The sequence below is a fragment of the Notamacropus eugenii genome, chromosome 1 (assembly GCF_028372415.1).
Source record: "Notamacropus eugenii isolate mMacEug1 chromosome 1, mMacEug1.pri_v2, whole genome shotgun sequence".
In the NCBI taxonomy this organism is placed as follows: domain Eukaryota; kingdom Metazoa; phylum Chordata; class Mammalia; order Diprotodontia; family Macropodidae; genus Notamacropus; species Notamacropus eugenii.
Genome location: NC_092872.1, coordinates 164707943 through 164729018, shown reverse-complemented (window position 1 = coordinate 164729018; position 21076 = coordinate 164707943). Strand labels below are relative to the sequence as shown.

Genomic DNA, 21076 nt, shown 5'->3' with positions numbered 1-21076 from the left:
ATGACTGCATGGATGTTAATTACTGAATCCGAAAGAAGTAATTTTACATAAAAGAATAGCAAAAAAAATTCATGATACTTGATTGCCACACTTGAGACACATTTGGAAAAAAATTTCTCCTCATTTCAATTTGCTTACCTGTCACAGGTTCAGGTGCTTGGGAGTATCCAGATATCTTTTCCTGCTCCTCTCCTTCAGTTGTCCACACTTCTGAGTTTATACCTAATTCTTCCTTAGCAGGTCCATCCCCTGGAGCACCTTTCTCTAGCTCCTCAGTAACAGGGCTTGGTTCAGGAGCATCACACTGTGGAGGGCTACTGTTCTCTCCCATGGTGACCACCCCACCTGTAGCTCTCACTTTTTCAAGGACAGTATCCACCAAACGGTTGGCAGTCTCCTCTATCAGGTTTTCTCTTTCCAGTGAATCTGTAACATCAGCCTGAGCAAGTACACTCTGAGAGGGAACATCTTGGTAGCTTGTCTTTTGTTTAACCCCATCCCCATCGGGCAAGATTTCCTTGGTTTTGTTCACACAAGACATGGTGTCACCCTCATCTGACAAGGGCACCATGTCCCCAATGACGTCGTTCTCACAGGACAGCAGCTCTTCGGCAATAGGTTGCAGTAACACCCTTGGTACCACACTGTCTACCTCTGTTTCCTTCAGATGCCTTTCTATGGGGATGATTTCATCTGCCTCCCCTTTCTCCTTACTAGCAAGCAACATTTCCATGATTACAGTTTCCTTCTCCAGAATCTCACCTTCTGGTGGGGCTCCTGGTAGGCCCAAGATTATATCATTCTCTTGGTCTGCCATGTTTTTCTGTACCAGAACATCCTGGTGGCCACTAGAAACGTCCTTTGTCCCCAACACAGAAGGATCCTCAGTAGCCTCCTCTCTGGAACCCACAGTTACATTTACACATTCTTCATACGAGGAGGAGTCTCTTTTAGACTGAGTCTCCTTTACTTCAGGTTTCGCAGACACTGTTTTTTCCCTGTCACAAGTCTGAGGTTCATCTTGTTCTGGGTCAGCTTCAGTTTTGCTTGTCACTGCTGGCCACAGCAAGTTGCACTCTCCAGAGCCAAATGTCTTCTGTCTGTCTGCAGACAAACCAGCTTCTAATGGCACCTGGCACTGTACAGCTGTGCTTTGCTCAGCTCGCAGTGAAACTTTGGCAGCCACTTCCTTGTTTTGTTCAGGTTCTACATTGAGAATGGCAGAGGGTGTGCCCACTGAATTATTATTGTCTTTAAGTATTTTGCCCTCAGCACATGGCACTAAAACAGGTTGATCACCAAGCCCTGATGTCTCTTCTCCAGGAGGTGGCGTCTCCTCTTTAGGCAAGGAAATTGAACAAAGCAGATCATCTTTAGCGGCTGCTTCATTTTCTTTATCTTGTTCCCAAGCTATAGTACTCTCTGGCCCCAGTGGTTCCCTGTCTGCCCCGGACAAAACAGAATCAGCAGGCAAAGTAGCTGTCCTTTCATTGGGTATAAAAGAATCAGATTCTAACATTTCTACTGTCTTGTCATTAAGACCTTCAATCCCGCTGTCCCCCCCTTCTATAGAACTTGAATTTCCCATACTTAGCTGAGGATCAGGAGTAGGAAAAAAAGCTGGCAGGCTCCCCACGCTGTCTTCAGTAGGCAGGTTGTTGGGCACACAGAGCTCCAGTGCTGGGTCACAGCTACATTCTTCCGCCTTTTTTTCAGGAGTTGCTGTTCCCTTTTCTTGCTGGGGAGGAACAGAAGAAATCGCATCATCTTCAGTTGCAGATTCAACTGAGAGCCTGCCTGGCTGAGTAAAATGATTTTCAGATGTCATTGCCTGATCCAGTATAAAACTTTCCTTTGCTTCGATCAAGGCTGGATCAGAAGGTGAAACCAATTTATGCTTGAGTGGTGAAGGAGTGTCCAGTTTTAAATCTTGTGCTAGGTTATCTTTATTTAAAATTGCTATAGAACAGGGGACTTCAGGTCCCTGGTTATCTCCTTCAGGATCGGAGACTGCCTCCCGCAAACATGGTTCTTGCATCTGAACCTCAGCAGGTGTATTTGGTGAATTCCTCTTCATGTCCTTGGAATGGATGGGTCTGTCATCCTTGCTGTCTGCTTCCATGTCTCCACAAGGAGTCAATGAATTCTGTTGACGTACAGAATCCAAACTAAATTTGTCTTCTTCCGTTGCACAGCAGATGGTTGATTCAATTTCCTGATCTTGGTCTTGAGCTGAGCTGCCTTTTGATGTCTGGTTCAAAACTGGCTCTTTTTCTGGGCTGGTCAAAGTTGAATGAGAAAGTGAACCTGTCTCACACATGCTAGTTAAAGAAGAATCCATTTCTAATTCTTCCAACACCTCTAGACCAGTGGCCTCTTTTACTCCAGATGAAATGATCAGGGGCTGTTGATCCCCAATCGCCTGGTTCTCTGCTACAGGATCTGAGTTCTCTCTGCTACTTCTGCTTGAAGTTTCAGTTCCTGGCACAGTTTCTTTAGTAATGATTTCTCCTTTACTAAGTGCAGATGAAGGTTGAAGATGTCCATTGCTGTCTAAGGAACTTGGAGAGTCAATGCCACTTAGAACACTAGGCTCCTCCACAGGGTCACTGTGTCTTTCTACTTCCCGGGTTCCAGGTTTGCTGATACTGCAGCTCTTATGAAGTCTATCACTTTTATCTTCCTGCATTTCATACACACTCTTCTGGAGAGTGGTCTCTGGGTTTGTGAGATCACATTTCACTTTTTCTATTTCTTCTGGAGTTGCACACTCTGTTTCTGAATTGGTGGCCCCTTCAGCCTCAGGGACATTTTGGTCCTGGCTCTGCTCACTGATATGAACTTCCCCTGTGGCACCATCTCCACTGTTCATATGTTCAAGGTCCAAAACAGTTCCAGAAGATGTCATTCCAGTTTCCTCTTTTATATTTCCACAGGATGGAAGGTCTTCTGTGTTATTCATGCTAGCAGGTGTACTCTGTAGGCATCTGTCTTTGTCTGATACAGTCTCAGAGATTACAAATGGTCCTCTCTCCACCTCTTCCCCTTTCCTCCCCAGACCTTTATCTTTCATCCTACAGGAACAATCTGTGTCCCCTTTGCTCATCAGGTTTGACAGATCATCTGACTTTTCATCCAACCTAACTGGGTCCCCTTTGTGGTTAGGCTTGTCCACGCTTCTGAGTCCAAGTGGAGAAAATTGCTGCTGGTCTCCTAAGGGAGCCTCAATGCAGCAAAGATGTTGACCATCAACATCCAGGACACTGGGGACAGCTGGAGGATCCTGTGATGTCATTAAGGGAATACGGTTCTCTGTCTGTCGGAGGTTTGTTTTCTGCAAAGGCAAAAGAAAATGTCAGTAATATAAACTTTAACATATAACTACATGCATTATAAGGGAATGCAAGCAACAATCCCAGGTGACAGAACCCACTACTCTGTAAGGTGACTGAAGTCTATCTCAAACTCAGTCTGAATATATATACTTACCCTGACTTTTCTCTCCCACATCTGCATCTGCATAATCACCAGGATCTTCAAAGTTGCTCATGATACTCAAGACTACTGTTTCCAGGAATTAAATATGAGCTTATTTTAAAGAGTAGGATTAAATTTTAACCCCAAAGTCTTGGACAAATGTATATCTGAATACTGGTTTGGATGAACAGCTTGGGTAAAATGCTCTTTAGGCCTCTCCAAGGGATACACATTACTTCTAACTTCCTTTATCCATTCTAAAACACATACAAATTCAAAACAGTTTGCCAAATTTCCCCTAGATCTAAGGTGCAGCCAAATTCCCAGATGCCCCAAATATTTACTGAAGTATTTTGCCACCCTTTAATCCTATAAATAGACTCCACCTTATCTTCCAGCAGGAGTAGATTGACCTGAGTCTTTCTTAAAGGCTATGAAGTCTTAAAAAATTCCTGTTCATTAAACAACTTTAACTGTAGGCTAATAATGTTAGCCTTGGCAGTAGTTGCCAAATCTCTTTCATCTTTCTGGTGGGAGAAAAGTATCTCTCTGTTAGCAAATATGGTAAATTTCAAATATAGAAACTTATGTATTTCCTGTTCAACTCCTGAGCCTCACCCATTCTCAAATGAAAGTAGTATGAATACGTCACAATGGACTGAACTAGAAATCAGACACACGTTGTGCTCTTGGCTCGACATCTGGTCCACTCCACAACCTATCTCCCTACTGGTAAAAACTGGGGTTTCGTGGTTTTAATAAAAGTTAGCCAATACATGATCATAAAACATGTTCTGAGTATTAAAGTATTAATGATAAAGTGGTCTTCTTTGGGAAGTTTAGAGTTGTGGCCCTCAAACTTCTCTTCCCTTCAAAAGGATGTGGACATGAATGAGTCTTAGGTTCTCTCATGAGATCAAAGTCCCACAAGTGGTAGTAGTTCATTCTCATTAGGTCAAAAAAAAAAAAAAAAACCAACAAAAACCCGAAAGTACAAAATGGTTAAATTGGCTTCAGGACAACGATAACCTATCAAATGTCTGGGGAGAAAAAAACAAAACAGGTGACTAAACTGACTCGAGGGCTGAGCTTTTTCTATATTATGCAAAGAGCATAAGGAAGGTGGTTGTTCCAAGTCACCCCTCACTTTGCCTGCCTTATCCACAGTAGAGATCTCTCTGGCACTTTCAGAAGTACAGCTTCAACTCGACTGTCAACTGTCTTATGGAAAGAGACCTAAAAAAAGATGCCTGATTTCCAGGGAGCACATACAAACAAAAACAAAAGTGATTCCTGTTCTGGGATAAGCCTGACTCTGAAAGGGCAGAGGCGGAGACACCATGCATTCATGTAATGAAGTCACCAGGCCTAATGGGCTGAACAATGAAGCCTGTTTCAAAGGAAGCCTCTGGTATTTCAATGGCCCTGAATAAACCTAAATTAAATAATTGCAAAGCTTCTTTCCAAAATGAAATCAAATTAAGGCTGAATAAAACCTGGATGGAAAAAGAACCTAAACTTAGCTTTTCAGATCATTTATGAAAACTATTACTATTGAGTTGTATCATTTGGCTTTCTAACAGCATTTTTCATTGAGAAGACATGCATATGATAAAAAGAAGTTAGTTTTAAGTGATTTTTCACTTTTACAAACACAACTTAACATAGCGATAACATAAAAAAATTCAAAATGGTCTAATTTAGTATAATTTTTAAAACGTTTATCAACCATCTCAGAAAATGTATTGTATATTTTGTCTTTCAAAGTCAAACCAATATACCAATATATTTCCTTTATAAAGCTCTGAGCTCTGCTATGACTAAATGCCACGTCTAGTCATTGCTTAGGTTGCTTGGCAAAAGCCAATCAGAACCAAAACATTATTATATCTGGGACAAAAAAATAAGGTCCAGAAACTTGTCATATATAAATAAACATAAGAGTCATTTGCAAGCACTGAATTACTTGCCAATGTTTCTAGTTTCAAAAACTTCAGGATCCAATTTAAACTTCCTATATTGGGCATTTAAAACTCTATAAAACTTGGTTCCTTCCTACCTTTTTCATCTTTGTACTCTTTCCTCCCCTCCACAAGCTCTAAGATCCAGCAGTGCTGGAGTAGTAAAAGTTCTTCAAACATGACACTCTGTCTCAGCTTCTGTGCTTGCTTTTGCACTGGCTTATCTGAATATTGGCACACTCCGTGCCCCTCACCTCCATCTCTTTCTTTTCCTGGCTTTCTTCAAAACGCAGCTCAAAGTCCACCTTCGGCTTTCCTAGTTTCTCCACCTGACCGTGCCTTTCTTTCTCAGACTGTTTTCCACCTACTAGTTTCAAATCTGCCTCAGACACTTTACTAGCTCTATGATCCTGGGCAAATCACTAAATCTCATTCTCAATTCCTCATCTGTAAAACTGGGGGATAATAGGAGTACCAATCTCAGAGAAGTGTAATGAGAGAACATATGTAAAGTGCTTTGCAAACCTTAAAAACATTATACAAGTGCTAGCTGTTATCACATACCATATATGTATTATATATATATGTATCAAGATATGAAGATATCATATCATATACCTTATTATTTACATGTTATCTCCTAGATAGAAGAACAATTCCTTGAGGGTAGTGAATGTCTTTGCCTTCCTTTGCATTCCAATTACTTAATACAGCGACTAGCAAAGAGTAAGTGCTTAATGAATGCTTGCTGACTAACTGAATGCCCTAAATCTAATCAGAGCTAGTTTTACTAAAGAGTCAAAGGTTTGAGGTATGGATTGTTTCTCCTCACCATAAGCTGCTGCTGGATGTTCATGAGTTTAAAGATATGTCCTGTCCGACTGTCTCTGGGGTGCAGGGATTCCTCATCTGATTCAGACGTCAATGTATAAATGTCCAACTCCCGGTGATGTCTCACCGAGCAGTCCCCATAAGGTATTTCATAGGACAAACTGCTCCAGGAGTCAGGTTCTCCAGCATTCTCCCTGAAAGCAAACAATCTCAGGTTAATACACAAATTATAGCTGACAGGTGGTAGGCTTAGAGCTACATCTGTGGATCTTGGCTTACATTACTGATCTGACCGATTACGTTTTTCAGAAGCAGCTCCATAGGGACCTGATCTTACATGCTTACTTACATGCAAACATATACATCCATCCCCACCCTCACCCACTGCAGCAGGAGATCACAAACAAGTTAACTGGGGGTAAAAAATCAGGAACCATTCCCAGGGAAGACCAAGATGAGAAGCAGCTTTAGGTTCTTGAAATGGTTAATATTCTGCTAATGAGTAATGAGGAAGTACAAGGAGGTGACTTTTAGTTTGGTTGTCCATAGAAACACGGCTTACATGAATGACTCTTCTGTGTATTATTTGATACCTTAGACTGATTTCAAATGACAAAGGAGGCAGGGGCCCCAGAGCATCTAGGCGATATTTGAGGAGTAGGAAGCACCTTCCGATTCCTCCTCCTCCTCCTTCTCTTCTCCCCTCCCCCTGCACATACAAATTCCCAATGTCAACTAAACAGAGAAATACCATTGACTATTATGTTCTTGTCAACATGACCATCCAATATTGTTTTATACATAGAAACTGTTTCCAAGCAACTCAAAGTGCTTTCAGTTATACTTTAAAATATCTTAATATTCCAAGATAATGTAGAACCATCTTTGTGACATAGCAAAGACATGGAATGTAACAAGAAAAGTCCATAATGGCACCCAAAGAGAAAAATCCTTCCGTCTAAGTCCTCTCTGGGGTTAATATTCTGCTTTTCCAAAAGTTAAGAACCATATAATCAATGAACAAACATTTATTTAGTGTACTTATTGAGCTAGGTGCTGGGAATATACAGATGAAAATACAACAGTCTCTGAAAACAAGAAGCTCACAGTACACTCCAATGGGGGGAAACCACCCCTTCAGTCATCTAGGTTCTCAACCTATGTGTCATCTTCCAACTCCCCACTCTCCTATCACCACCCCATCCCCTTACCATATGCAATAAGTTGCCAAGTCCTATGGTTTCTTCCTTCGTAACTTCTCTCTTCTGGCAATGTGATCGCCTTGGTACAGGCTCTCCTGACTTTATGCCTAGACTATTATAATAGCCTGTTGGTCATCCCTGCTTCAGGTCACTCCATAGTCCAGAATATCCTCCAGTTTTTAAAGTGATCACCCTAAAGAACAGGATGGACCATGTCACCCCTCTAATTCCAGTGGCTCCAGGGTCAAATTTTAAAAATCATCTGGTTTTCAAAGCCCTTCACGACCTATCCCCTTTCTATACCCTACTCCCATTCACACACTTTAAAACCCAGTGACACTGGTCTCTTTGCTGCTTCTTACATATAAGATTCTCCTCCCAACTTGGAGCATTTTCAATGGCTATTACCCTATGTCTGGAACTCTCTCCCCTCCTTTACCTGCACCTCTTGACTCTCCTTTCTTCCTTTAAGCCTCAACCAAAGTCCAATCATCTGCAAGGTACCTTTCCAGTTCCTCCGTCATCTCAGTGCCTTCCCTCTGAGATTATATGTGTATCTCTTGTTTGTACACAGTTTTTTGCATGCTGTCTCCCTCATTAGACAAGGAGATCCTTAAACAACTACTTTTTGCTTTTCTTTGTACCCTCAGTACTTAGCCAGGCACATGAAGTAGAGTGAGAAAAACTTGAGGTACAAAATTATGAAAAAGATAAAGAAAGTTATAGGCATACTAATCATCATGAGTTACTCAATGAGTTTGTCAGGTTTCAATGTTAAACAACCTAAATTTCAGGCTTTTTGTTTTGATTAGTTTTCTACTACTGGTTCCTCATTTCCCTCCAACATTTGAGATCACTGCCTGTTCATAGTAATGCACCCCCCAAACCAGAATGATTCCTTCTTCTCACTTACCCAGATCCCTAGGGCAACAGGGGCCCTTTCAGTTTAGATCCAAATCTTACCACCTCAGCTCTCTACATACTCTCAATTGATGATTTAATCCATCCCAATGCTGGGATTATTATTGCTGTGCAGATTCTTTTTAATGTTTTAAAAATACATTTATTGATCTTTTATTCCTATATCACACCTATATGTCCCCCCTGCATTTTTCTCCCAAAGAGGCACCTTGCAAGGACTTTTTTAAAGAAAAAAAGGAAGGGTTAAGGGGATAAGCAAAACTGATTATTGAAAAACAATGGTGATATATGCATCCCCACCTTTTAGGCAGATGATTGACTTCATTCCTACCACTCTCCCAAGGTTCTGTAACCTGTTTCTAGCTGTCTGCTGATTTTTTAAAAATCCAAGTGTCCAAATAGGGTTTGAAAATTTTAAAAAGCTAACAATTAAGTTGTTTTCTCTTGCCTTCCTATCTCCTCCAATTTCAGGCAACTCCTTAATCTGGTTTCTCTTTATTTATGTTACTACATTTTCCCTGCTGCCCAAGTTTGAAGCTTTGAAAACATCTGAGATTCCTCCCTTCCCCTCTACATCCAATTGTTTTTGTTCAATTGTTTCAGTCATGTCTAACTCTTCCTGATCCCATTCAGAGTTTTCTTGGCTAAGATACTGGAGTGGTTTGCCGGTTCATCCTCTAACTCATTTTACACATGAGAAAGTGAGGTAAACAGGGTTAAATGACATGTCCAGGGCCACATAATTAGTATGTCTGAGGATGGATTTGAACTCAGGAAGATGAGGCTTCCTGATTCTGGGCCTGGCCCTCTACCCACTGCACCACCTAGCTGTCCTCTATAACCACAGAATCTTGTTAATTTCATATCTACAAACACTCTTGCATTCATTTCTTCCTTTCCATTACCAGTGGAATTAACTCCATTCAGTTGCTAATTGGTCTGGGCTATTGCAAAAGCTTTCCTTAACGATCTCCCAGCTCTAGTCAAATTTTCCCCTTCAAATTTATTCTAAATGTGTCTAGCATAGTACAAACCTTTCCACAATCACAAGTTGAGATCCTATCACTCCCTAGCCTAGAATCTGTGAATGAAAACCACTCTTTAATAAAGTCCAAACTCTGTAAGATGGGATTTAAGGCCATCTACGAGCTGACCCCAAACTACCTTTCCAGCTTGATATCTATAACATTTCCACAACTGGTCATTCTTCAAATATGTCTCATATTTTCTGCTTTTACTTACTTACTCTTTGTTTGGAATGCCCGTCCCTCTCCCTATCCCCTCCAAACAAACAAAACACCCCTACAAAATTCCAACTCCTCTTTCAAGACCCAGCTCATATGATACAGTCATCCATGATCATTCCTCATCCTACAACAAACTGAAGTGATCTCACCTTTCTCTGATGTCTTCCAGTATTTTAACCATACCTTCCTGAGGGCATTCATACTGTATACCATCAGGTACAAATCTAGTTGAATATTTATCATATACCGCTTTTAGTTTCCTTTAGAGTCTCTAAAAGATACCACTCCCTACTATATGGTGTCTTACAGAACTTGACTTCTAGTCGACACATACATATTTTTTTAATAAACAAATGATTATATGGACTGGGGAAGAGAGGGTTACTGAATAGAGAGGGGGCAAGATGGTGACCATAGACAACTTTCCAGTCCTCGTTAGTGAAGGTTTTGTGGTCTGGCTCCAAACTACGATGTTCTCAAGATGTTCCTGACTCTGACAGTTACGGAGAAGTAACTACCTCTCTGAGCCTCAGTTTCCTTATATATCAAAAGAAGATAATAATCAGAATATCACCTGCTCTCCTTGCTCCACAGGGTAGTAATTCACTGAGAAATTAAAATAGTATTTTCTACATGATGCCCTCCACTAATCTATCTGTGTATGTTATGCTGGTTTTGTATTTATTCTGCTTGTGCCTCTACACTTATGTAATTGTCTTTCCCAAAAGAACGTAGGCTGCTTGACAGCAGGGATCTCCAAACCCAACCAAGAGCTTAATCAGTGCTTGTGGCATAATTGAAAGAGTTGTGAGAAAAGCACTACAAAGGATCCTAGATTTCAAACCAGAAGGATCCTTAGAGGTCAGAGTCCAGCCTCCCTGATTTTACAGAGGTGAAAACTAGAGGCAGAAGCCGGAAATGTCTTGTAAGTCTGACAAAGCTATGTGTATGGGGTGGGGGTGGGGGGGCGCACTTGAGGGGAATTTGTACCCAGATATTCCTGGCTTTAAGCTCTATACTGCCTCTCAAAATAAAATGTTTATTATTATGTTCTGTCACCTCAAGAAGAAAGTTGTTTCTACATCTATTCAGATTCACTCCTGTTTTATTTAAGCCCATTTGCAGACCCAAAAACAACTACTCAGCAAGATTCTTACTTAAAAAAAAAAACTTCATGTATTTGAAGATAATCAGTCCTTAGCCTTATAGTTACTCACGTTATAAGCCATACCAGCATTTAAAGCACTATGCAAATGTGAGTTCTCGAAATATGCACATGGGCAAAGAAGAGCTCAATGTCTTGGATAAAAAAATCAGCCTTGAAGCCAGAAAACAGCTGGGTTCAAATCCTGCCTCTATCACATGCTGGCTGTGTGAAACAGAGGAGCAAGCCTCCTAACCCTTCAGTGCCCGAGGCAACTTTCCAAGTCTTCAAATTGCAGAGATTCTTCTCTGAGCTGCACTGGCAGTTTTCTCACCTGGTAGTTCCCTATACAAATGATATCACAGACCCAGTTCCTGTCCCTTTCCTAACATCCATGTAAAACTGAACTGCAGCTGAATTAAGTCTACTTGCAAGACAGACACAAATTACACACCCTGGCAAAACAGGATGTTAACACTCATAATCACACCCTTAACCCAGTGTTGTGGAGCCAACAATGACTCTGGGTGTAATTTCACATAATTAAACAATGTGAAAGCAAAAGGGCATTTAAAGTCAGTCTATCTTAGGAACAGGGCAGGATGGATATCAGCGGCCTTTTCCATTTTTCAGCCTTGGCTCCAAAAAGAGGTCAATAAAATAGGCACTAAGAAAAAAATTCATTACTAACTGCAGTGATCATTATTCAATACATACAGCTCCACATACACACACGTATACTTTACATAGATTGAATACATTTATGCAATGCATAGGTGCATAAATGTATTTAATATAAATATTTTTGTATGCACATACACATTTTAGCAGTTTTCTTAGCCTTACTGCAGCCCCCTAGGGGCATTTTAGAGAGTTAGAAACTAAACCAAAATTTAAAGAATTTTTCTGAGGTGTAAAAGCCTGACATCTTATTTTTGGCCTTTCAGAGCTATTAAGAATCTCTTCTATAAGATCCCATTGTTTGTTTAAAGCACTCTTAGAATCCCATGAAATAGGCTCCCAGACTCTTTTGATAGTTTAAGTTTAAGCACAGGTTTCATACAACAAAAGAACAAAGAGCCTATCCTTCTTGGCTTATAACTTAAAGCCTCAGCGAGACTCATGCTTTGATATCAGCAGCCCAAAGCATTAAGGGGTTACTGTCACTTGATGACAGTATAGAACAGGAAGGCTTACGGGAAGGGGAGGAGGGCTGCTCAACATTCCTCTACAAATTGAAGGAATGCAGTGCTGCAAGAGAAATAATCTAAAACAAACATCCTTTGATGAAAAGTTCCAAAGTCTACTCCCAGCCTGAATTAGTCAACAGAATAATGTCCAGAGAAGCACCTAGCAATTATCAGATGAACTCATAGGCCATGAAGGACAAAACCTTTTCTCTTCCCACCTCCCTCCGGCCGACCGATTTTACAGAATGAGGATATCATAACGCAGGCTACCAAGTGGAGAAAGTAGTGAAGACTATAAAAGAAACCAGACATGTCATACATTACAGGCTGCTAGGGGGCGCCATGGTGCACAGAATGCTAGACCCAGTGTCAGAAAGAACTAAATTCAAATTTGGCTTCACTCACATGCTAGTCGTGTGACCTTGAGCAAGTCACTTAACTTCTGCCTCAGTTTCCTTAACTGTAAAATGGGGACAATAAGAGCACCTACCTCTCAGGGTTGCTGTGAGGATCAAATCAGACTAATAATACTAATTTAATACTAATTAAAATGCACATAGCAAAGTGCCTGGAAAATAGTAGGTGCCATATACATCTAACTTCCCTACAGGGTGTTCCAAAAGTCTTAGTGCAATTTTTAGCTATTAAACTTTAAACTTAATAAAAAGTTTTAACAACTTAAAATTACATTAAGACTTCTGAAATACTCTAAGTTTAAGAAATGTTTATTTATCATACATTTCACAATTATTGGGGGTTTTTTATCTTTTTTTTTTTTGTATTTCGTTTTAATGTTCTATATACCAGGTTATTTTTTTTATCAACATACAAAATTCACACCAGTCCAGCCCTGAAGATGTATTTCTTCCTTAGAGCAAATGATTACAAGCTACTCCAATTCACCAAAACACAAATATTGGTTAATGTAATGAAAGACTAGAATTACTAGAGATGGAAAGACTAGAGGCAATAACTGAAGTCTGAGAGAGTGCTTAGCCTCCACCCATTCACTAAAGGTCACGAAGTAAAAATTGAACAACAACTTATACAGTAAACTGCTGGAGAAAACAGCCAGCAGCCAGCTGATGATGCAAAACTCGATTTGGGGAAATACAGGTTAGGTATGTATGGGGGTAATCTCATGGACTTGATACTTCAATATATGCAAGCAAATGAGAATTCCAAGAATATACATGTAAAAAATAAAATCAAATCTACTACAGAGGAGGAAGAGCAGTTATAAAGGCAGAAAAAGAAAATACAAAGAGAGTAGTGTCACAGAAGCCAAGAAAAGGGCTTGTCCTGAAGGGGGAAGTGGTCAATTACATTAAAAGCTACAGCGAGGCCAGAGGGATGAGAACTGAGAAAATGCCACTGGACTTGTCAACATTCCTTAACAGACTTAGCAGGAAAGAAAGCACTCTGAAGAAAAAGTATATTAAAGCAAGCAGCTTCCCTCAAATGATAAGGTCAATAGAGGGAATGTAAAGAATTTAGAAATGAGATCTTTGGTGGTGAAGAAAGTATAAACAATTTTTTCGTCCTGGAAATTTAGCAGTGAAAGGGAAGAAAGAGGATGCCAAGTGAAGGGGGTGTGTGTGTGCGTGCGCGCGCGCACGTGTGTCTGTCTGCATGTGTGTGTGTCTGCGTGTGTCTATGTGTATAGACCTAAGCATGTTTGTAGACAGCACGGAAGAACTCAGCAGATAGGGAAATAATGAAGACAAAAAAAGAATAATAACAAACAAGGCAAGCTGGTAAAGCAAATGAGAAGGGATAGGATCAAGGGCAGAGGTGATTTAGGCAAAGGATGTGAAAGAATCATCTGGGGCTTGAGGAAAGCAGAGGGCTGAAAGAAGCAGGATAAAAGAATCCATCAAGGAAGATATTCAAAGAAGAATAAAGATTTTGTTGTGCAACAGTAATGACCCAGGTGAATCTGTCCACCTGTATCAAACACCAGGGGAGTCAGCCACTATGCAGATCACAATAAGGACTTGAAGAGAGGGATGCTTTGTTCATTTGTTTGTTCCTAGACCACCAATTTTTATCCATCTTAAATACTTGATGACTTATAACTCACATTTATATCTGAAAAATCTGTCTAGCTAATAGCTACAATTGCAAGGATATGAATTTATAAGTAACTGTTCCTTGGCTATATGTTTATGATTTTAGAACGTTTCATTTCGGTGGGAAGTAGTGGAGAGAAGAGTGTATTTGAAAGAAGGCCTGGGAACTCGAGTCCCAGGTCTGAAGCTTACTACTTCCATGGCTTTGGACATATCACAGTCTCTGAGTTATGATTTCCATATCTATAAAACAAGGATACTGCGACTATGACAGACTTAGCTCTTCTCAGCAATACAAGGCTGCTAAGGCAATTCCAAAGATTCATAATGGAATATGATCTCCACATCCAGAGAAAAACTATGGAGTCAGAATGCAGGTCAAAATGTACTATTTTCACTTTTTGTGTGTGTGTGTGTGTGTGTCTTTTTCATTTTATTCTGTTTTTTCTTTCACAACATGACTAATATGGAAATATGTTTATCATGACTGCACATGTATAACTATATCAGATTGGTTGCCATCTTAGGGAGGGGGAATTAAAGGCAGGGAGAAAAAATTTGGAACGCAACATCTTATAAAAAATGAATGCTGAAAACCATCTTTATTTGTAATTGGAAAAAAATAAAATACTATTTAATTAAAAAAATGAGAATACTGAATTATATGGTCTCTAAGGTCCCCTCTTTTTAGTTCTAAGTCCTATGACTCTAAGGTCAAAGCAGAGACTAGGCTTTATTGGTTTAGTAACTCCCTACGATGATGTCTTATAGAGTTGGAGCTCATAAAGCGAACAGTGAAGCTCTGTTAAAAGGAAAATTTGACCCATACTTGACTAAAATCAAATTCTCAGTTTGTTGAAGCTGATACAAAACTTAAAAAAAAAAAACCAGCACAGACTATGCAACACAAGTGTCCTGAGGATAATAATGGGATACTGATTCAAAGGGAAATGGGCATAACATTTTCTTTGACTTTTTCACTGAACTAAAAATCCTAACGATTTACTTCCACATAATTGAAAATAAATTTATCTCTTTCCCCCAACCCCTTAAAAACTCCACCCTGCAACCATATTTAGAAACAATAATAAAGGGAGGATTACGGGAATGATTCCATGATACTCTCACTATTAAAAAGAATTGTGGAGGCCATCACAAATCATAAACTGTAATTCAATTTCTACAGTTAAAATCAGTTGGCTAAATGGGAAAATATGAATTAATAAGATAAAAAGTTGTTCTACTTAGAGGCAGAGAAGGTCGTAACAGTCTTACTCATTGGCTATCATAATGGGAAAAATCAAATCACAATACACATATCATGTCAGAACATAATTACTATAATTCATGGAATGAATGTGAGTGACGAAGAAATAAACTTTAGTTGTCTACTCTTCAAGCATCACATTGTTCAGTTTGAGAAATGGACTTAAATTGGTTAAGTTATGATGAGACAAGATCTTCCTGCTATTGAAAAAATATTAAATGCCATATGTAAAAATGACACAGATGTTTTCTTGATCCTTCTTTGGAGTACTAGGCTGCTATTCCGGCATAAATAAGCAATATTTAGCATTTTTTCTTATGCAATGCTGTTCAGTGAAAATGTCTTTCACTCTAAGCATGTAGATCAGGAGTATCATAAATACAAACGCACATATGTGTGAAGGAGAGAGATGGGGGAGGAGGGGAAGGGGAACCACTTTCCATTTCTCAAAGATTTGAGATTTTGTGATGGGAAGAAGAGATGAAGCCATCTTGGCAAGATGGCTACTTGAATTAGAAATAGACTGGACAACTCCCACATACCTACTCCCTCTGGGCCCCCCAAAAAGAAGTTCACACCAAACCAATACGATCAAGAAATCTAATGAAAAAAATATGGTAACTTATACCCCTGCTTAGAATTGGGAGGAAAAAAAAGCCAGGCAGAATTCCCAAGGCAACAGGAAAAATGGATCCTTCAACAAAGCAAACACTGTCTCAGGAACAGCCTCTGTGAACGTATGCAAAAAGAGCAGAGAGCTCCCCTGAGAAAGTCGCAGTGTTAACCAGCACAGTGTAGGACCCCCTCAGACTGAGAGACTACTACGCCCAAGAGTCTGGGAGTCTCAAACACTCTCTCTTGAAATACCAGGTAGGACCTTGAAGATACAGTGCTCAGAACCTAAAAGGTCAGGGTTGGGGGAAGACGGTCTAACCCGAGAGGGGAGAAGTTAGCTCTGGAACCCAAATGTCCCAAGGCAAGGCTGGCCACTATATCCCAAAGTGTAGTACGGTTAACGTATTGGCAGAAAGCTCAAGTCTGGGTACTGAAGGTAGAAAATCAAATTAAAAAAACAAAACAAAGCAAACAAAAAATACCATCCAATATGAAAAAAAAATTTTTTTGTAACAATCTAGAGACTACCCCCAAAAGGAAGAACAAGCAGCTTCACAACAACTGAAAGCAGACTCAAAGAAAAAAAAAACCCCAAAAGATTTTCCACAAGGACCATACGAATACATGGAAGAAATAAAGCAAGGCATAAAACATAAAATGGAATCTCTGGAGAAAAGAAAAGGAAGGAGAGTAAAGGAGCTCAGAAGATTAAAGTGATACACCTCATCTAAAAATGGCCTCCCTGAAAACCTGAATAGAAAAATAGAAATCAATGACTCCATGAGATAGCAAGAAGCACAGTAAAATCAAAAGATTGAAAACACTGAAGAAAAGGTAAAACATTGGATATCAAAAATAAATGAACTAGAAAACGGATCAAGGAGAAAGAGTTTACGATAGTTTGGACTCCCTGACATCTATGATATAAGAGCCTAGAAATCATAAGATTCAAGAGATCATAAATGAACTCTGCCAAGGATTATAAGAATCAGAGGACAAAGTAAAAATAGAAAGAATCCACTAATCATCTCCTAAGAGGAAAAAACACTGCAAGCATACAGATAGAAGCAGTTCTGTTCCAAGGAACTAAAGAAAATCAGGATTACAGCTGCAACTTTCAATGAGAAAACACATCTTGGAATACAAAATTTCAAAAAGACAAAACAATAAATTACCCTGCAAAACTGAATATAATCCTAACGGGACAGGGAGGAGAAATGAAGGACAGAAGAAATGGTCCTTTAATGGAATGGCAGACTTTCAAACATTTCTAGTTAAAAGACCAGAGTTGAACACGAATTTTTCAACAGGGTCAGGAGCCAAAAGAACTTAGAAAATCAAAGTTATCTGAGAAATCAGAAGGAGCTATGTGATGATTTAGTGCTAATAGCTTTGTAGAGGGTGAGGAAATTCGTGTTCTTTCAAAACCTTTTTGTCTTCACAGGGAACTGAGGTAATTTAAATAAGAAAACCAGAAGTCCTAGGAGTGGACTGATTTTGTTATGAGGGTCTGATGAGGGGAAAAATAAAAAAGTGTAAAAGGAGGAAGACACTGATGTAGGAAAGAGGAAGAAAAGGATGGACCTTGCTATTTCTCTTAACAGGGGTACCTGAAAAGAGCATACAAACATGGAGGAGGCTGGGGCAGGGAGTTGCATCAGATGAACATCACTCTTACTTAGAACAGACTAAGGAGGACTGAATACAAACACACACAAAGTCTGATGTAGAAACACATCAAATTCAACAAGAAAATAAGTAGGGATAGGGAAATACGACAGAGTTAAAAAGTGAGGTTAATGCAGGCCAGACTTCCTGATTCTGAAGGAAGGATTAAAGGGCAAAGAACAACAAAGAAAAATATTAGAGTCTAAAAAGGTGCTTTAGATCACCCCTTAGTTACTGGGGAAGAGCTGGGCAAACCGTGGTATAGGAATGAAATGGAGTATTGTTGCACCATATAAAAAGACACAACATGAAATGAAAGACAGCTTTGGGGAATCCTGAGCACTGTTAACTAATGAAGTTTTAATGACGTCAGCAGAACCAGGAGAACAATTTCTCCAAGGACAGAAACGTTGGAAAGAACAACTCTGAAAGACTTAGGAGCTATGATCAATACCCTGACCAACCACGTTTCTGGAGGACCTATGATGAAATTCAGTGTTCATTTCCAAATGATAAGCATACTTGGGGAAGGTATACAGGGAGCTACCTGAACTCAAGGACCTAAATGAAGCAGGACTGTGTTTGCTGCTATGGAGGATAAAATTCTCATCTCTTCTTCCTTACAGGAAGTGAGGCAAACCGGGGGTTAGAAGGAATGGTGCCAACAAGAGCAACCTGCTTGAGGAAATCGCAGGTATTTAGGATTTGGCAGCTAGAAGGGATTTTAAAAAGTATCTGGTCTAACTCTCCCACTTCAGAGATGGGAAAACAGAGTCATAAAAGTAAAACAGCTTGCCACAGGTTACGTAATTAGCACTGGATAGTGAGACCTGAGTTCTAGTCTCTATTTTGATATCGTATTTGCTGTGTGATTCAGGGCAAGTAACTTCATGCCTCAATCCCCAGTTATTTTTTTTATCTTAAAAACTGAGAGTTGGGCCAGGTGAATTCTAAGATTCATTCTAGTTGCCGCGGTTCTACAATCTGAGACGCTGGAATCAGATCAGACAAGAGAGTGGGGGAGGGAACAAGTATTTATACAGCACCTACAAGGTGCTAGGCGCTTTACAAACAATACCACATTTGATCCTAACAAAAACTCTGAAAAGCAGTTATTTTGTTATCCCCATTTTACAGCTGAGGAAACTGAGGTTGAGAGGGGTTAAAGTGACTTGCTCAGGGTCATATGGCTAGTGAGGCGCCTGAAACCAAATCTAAACTCATGTCTGCCTGACTCCAAGCCCAGCACTTTATGCAGAGCGCCACCTAGCAGCCTTTGCATGTATCTGTTCAGTGAGGATCTCTTGAAGATCCTGACTCTGCAACATTTTACAATGAAATAAGTAACTTGAGCTCTACTCAGAAACAATTATGAAATATGACTCACACTAGACTGGCTTATGACATGCCTTTAATCTATCTTTATGTCAAAAATATTAGGAAAGATCCAGTCTGAGACCCAAGGACACAAAATGAAACTCTTGGGACAAATAACAACATAAAATCATTTTATATTTTGTCGAGCATGTTGTAATACACAAAGCACTTTCCCCTACATTATCTTATTTAATCCTCACAAAAACAAGAGTGGCAGGCAAAGCAGGAATTATTATTCTTCATTTTGTGGTTAAGGAAGGTAGGGCTCAGAAAAACTGAGGGATTTACCTAAGGTAAGTGATTAAGTACGGGGGCTAACAACAGGAGCTTCTTAGTCCTTCCAAAAGAAATAATAATTCTGCACAATAATTTAGTTATGAAATCCAGTAGTTCACAAAGAACCTCACAGGCATTTGGATGGGTCAGTGAACTGTGTCGTTAGCTAAAATTCTAAAGAGCAGAGTTAATAATACCTACAACTAAGCACTGAAAGATTAAGAAAAAAACCATTTTCATCCTAACAGTCATTCCACGTAACCAAGTCCACCATTTACTAAGAGGCACTATGTTAAATACCACAAGAGTCTTATATGGCTCACCTTGTATAAAGGTCACAATCATAAGCTTAATGCTTATGGAGAGTAAGATTCTATTATAACTGTGCAAAGTACAAAAATAAATATTTCTCAGCATATGAAAACGTCATGTCACATCTATATAATAGGGCCTGCAAAAACCCTTTCCTCTCACTAATCTAGTAAGAAAGGTAAGCTATTATCCTCACGATAAGGCTCAGAAAGGTTTAGTGCCCTGCCACCAGTCACACAGCTAGTAATAATTACATAGCCCATTATACTATACACCACCAAAGTGCTAAACGTGGGAGTCAGTATTCCTGGGTTCCCATCACAGCTCAGGCTCTTCTTAGCCACATGACCACTATCAAGTCACTTTACTTTTGTAAGCCTGTTTCTTCTGCTTTAAAATAGGAAATAACATCACTTGTACTACTTTCTTCACAGGGTTGCTAAGAAGCAAGAGTTCTGGACACCTTACAAAAATTTTGGCCATTTAATTAATATTAACATTAACATTATCTCTCCTCTACACTGATGTCTAATGTAGTAGCACAGAAATTTTCAGTCATACATTATCTCTAAGACACTGTTACTGTGTCATAGGAAATAAATTCCAATTAGTTCCTACTTTTAAAAAGCAACAATACTGAAGATTCAGAATAACCAGATGGGTTTTCTTGCTACATGTAGAAGGCCTTAACTCTAACCTTGAATAGCCAGTATTTTTTGAACTCCCACATCAGTGAGGGTGCCTGTCAAACCAACAGTGGAAAGGAAAAAACAGGAAGTTCAATCCCTTTCTTATACAGATAAAGGAAAGAGTAAAATTAATAGCTAGAGAACAATGATGGAGAGTTAAGGGATATGTGGAGAAAATACTCACATATGGCTTCCAAAGCACCAAGAATGCCGTACACCCATCCTGCATCAGGCCACCGTATTAAAGCAAGATAAAAGCAGCATGGTCCTCAGAAGTAAACACCTTGCCCCAATTCTACTTCTGACAAGGACCTACTGTAACCAGTTCCTTATTTCATGAATTTTGCAACATCTTCAAAGAAACCATAACTGCACCAAAAGGTCATACTTCAATGACTGCTAAAGAAGGAGACCTAATTCCAATGAAGATGAAGGGGAAAGAGTGCCACAAAGCAGAGAAGGCTGTCTAATCTCTAAGTAAAGGAAATAATTCTGTAAGTACACATTTACCTCTCAAGTTACTTGACTATTTGTAAGTAGTATATTGCTAGTTCAAAGTAATCACAGACATATTTGCATAAACTTCAATTCATTAGGCTTTGGGGCACTGAAATACCCACTGTTTTCTATTCTCCTCAATGTGATATTTCTTCTGGAAGAGCTACTCCTTAATTAGCAAGGGGTTTAGACTGTGGGGAGGGGGGAAAACAAGTGGTTGTAAGCAAAAAGAAATGGAAGTTAAAACATTAACAAAGTTTTTGGGTTTTCTGATTTGTGGTTGTTTTTATAAACAACTGAAAATATATCTAAAAATAAGATGTAAGAAA

The 21076-nt window shown here is 39.5% G+C and overlaps 1 protein-coding gene across 1 annotated transcript in view; it reads right to left on the bottom strand.

The window, feature by feature from the left end:
• Positions 1 to 7518: 7518 nt before the first annotated feature.
• LOC140509754 (A-kinase anchor protein 13-like) overlaps positions 7519 to 21076 on the bottom strand; it is a 133941-nt gene continuing 120383 nt past the window's right edge. Inside the window, exon 6 of the mRNA XM_072617615.1 lies at positions 7519 to 7664. Coding sequence (XP_072473716.1) covers positions 7604 to 7664 — 61 coding nt within the window. The 3' untranslated portion in view covers positions 7519 to 7603. The remainder of the gene's footprint in view (positions 7665 to 21076) is intronic.